This window comes from Megascapheus bottae, chromosome X, assembly GCF_031878675.1.
Source record: "Megascapheus bottae isolate mThoBot1 chromosome X, mThoBot2.hap1, whole genome shotgun sequence".
NCBI lineage: Eukaryota > Metazoa > Chordata > Mammalia > Rodentia > Geomyidae > Megascapheus > Megascapheus bottae.
The window spans coordinates 25,911,434-25,912,872 of record NC_143547.1 but is presented as its reverse complement, the minus strand read 5'-3'; the positions used below and the strand labels follow the sequence as shown (position 1 = coordinate 25,912,872).

At 52.5% G+C, this 1,439-nt stretch overlaps 1 protein-coding gene across 1 annotated transcript in view; it reads left to right on the top strand.

Annotated features, from left to right (window-relative positions):
* The first annotated feature begins 384 nt into the window (after window positions 1–384).
* Window positions 385–1,439, top strand: part of Maob (monoamine oxidase B) — an 88,881-nt gene continuing 87,826 nt past the window's right edge. The window contains exon 1 of the mRNA XM_090327227.1: window positions 385–545. Coding sequence (XP_090183353.1) covers window positions 500–545 — 46 coding nt within the window. The 5' untranslated portion in view covers window positions 385–499. The remainder of the gene's footprint in view (window positions 546–1,439) is intronic.

Sequence of the window (1,439 nt, the reverse complement as noted above, 5' to 3'; positions counted from 1 at the left end):
TATTACCTGGTTTATATAAAATGGGTTAATATAAACTAAGAAAGGAATAGAGATGAAGGACTTGGTGCTCGGTACTTGAAAAGCTTCAGAATTTATTATTTACTTTACGCTTGAGGAAGTAACTGGGAAGCTTCAGGAAGGCAATGAGATCAGTTAACATCTCATTCCCCAAGCTTTGCAAAAAAAAAATGGTTGGGAAAATACCGTGCAAAAGGCCACGGGGTGGTTGCCTGCTGGAGAGACTATCTGAAGTCCCCAATCTGTTGGCTGGGGAGCCCGCCCTCACACCCTCACAGGCCCTGGGCTGCTGGGCGGGCCTCAGAGCTTCTGGCGGGGGAGGTGGCTGAGAGCTCCAGCCTGCATCGGCAGAGCGGGCGGGGCTGCGTGTCCAGGCGCTGGGGACCCGCAATAATAGCAGCTCAGCCCAGGCTCCGGTGCACAGGACAGTGCGCAGCGCGCAGGCCAGGGCAGAGGCCCAGAAATCGGAGGAACAGGCACCATGAGCAGCAAATGCGACGTGGTCGTGGTGGGGGGCGGCATCTCAGGTCAGTCTCTCTCGGCAGCGCTTTTGGACAGGTGGCCAGCTTAGAGGAGGCCAATAAGGCAACCACAAGGTAGAGGCTGATCCTGGAGTCACTCCTTACCCGTGGAGATCTAGCCTATCCTCTGCACCACACCCCCAACACTCTCTGGGTGGCGTTGGGGGTGAGGGCAGTAGGTTTGGGCGGGCCACTGGGCAGAAGTCAAGGGCTGGAAGCCTGTTGAAGGTCTGGAGCCAGACTTCAAACTGCTCCTCCAGAAGCCTGCTACAGGCCTGAGCTGGCCAGAATTTTTGAAGGAGGGAAAAGGGGTTGGAGGGGGGACTCAGAGGTGGGAGAGACACCTATTGTGGCGAGGGGGCGGGAGCTGCAAAATTCATTTACTCCAGTGAGACCTTCCTGGGTACAAAGCAATATTGCAATCTTGGTATCAAGACCAGATTGCGAGATTTCTGTGCAGCAGGAAGATGTTGGACCCTAGCTGATCAATGATCAAAGACTTTTCAGATTAACTCTTCATGATTCCCTACTTGTCCTGGGGTCTACCTGAGCCTGCAGGGCCTTTATGTCAAATCCCTCTTAGTCCCTCACCTGCTAAGCTACCCTTACCTGAAACACAGGGTACTGCACTCTTCAGTTAGACTCTATGGTCCAGCCCATATTTGGTAAGGAAAATTCAGCAATGACCACCAGGGGTGGGGGGTAGTACAGAAAACAGAAAGGATGCCTTCACTGGCAGATTGTATGGGGTGGGGCCAGTGGGAATGAATAATACACTCAGTACAAGCAGTTTATCACACGCCTACGGGGCTACTTTGGCCCAATTCCCAGTGCTTCTGGATATATGAACACCTAGAAGATTTGGAGAAGTATTGTCTTAAGACTTGCCTTAACCTAATC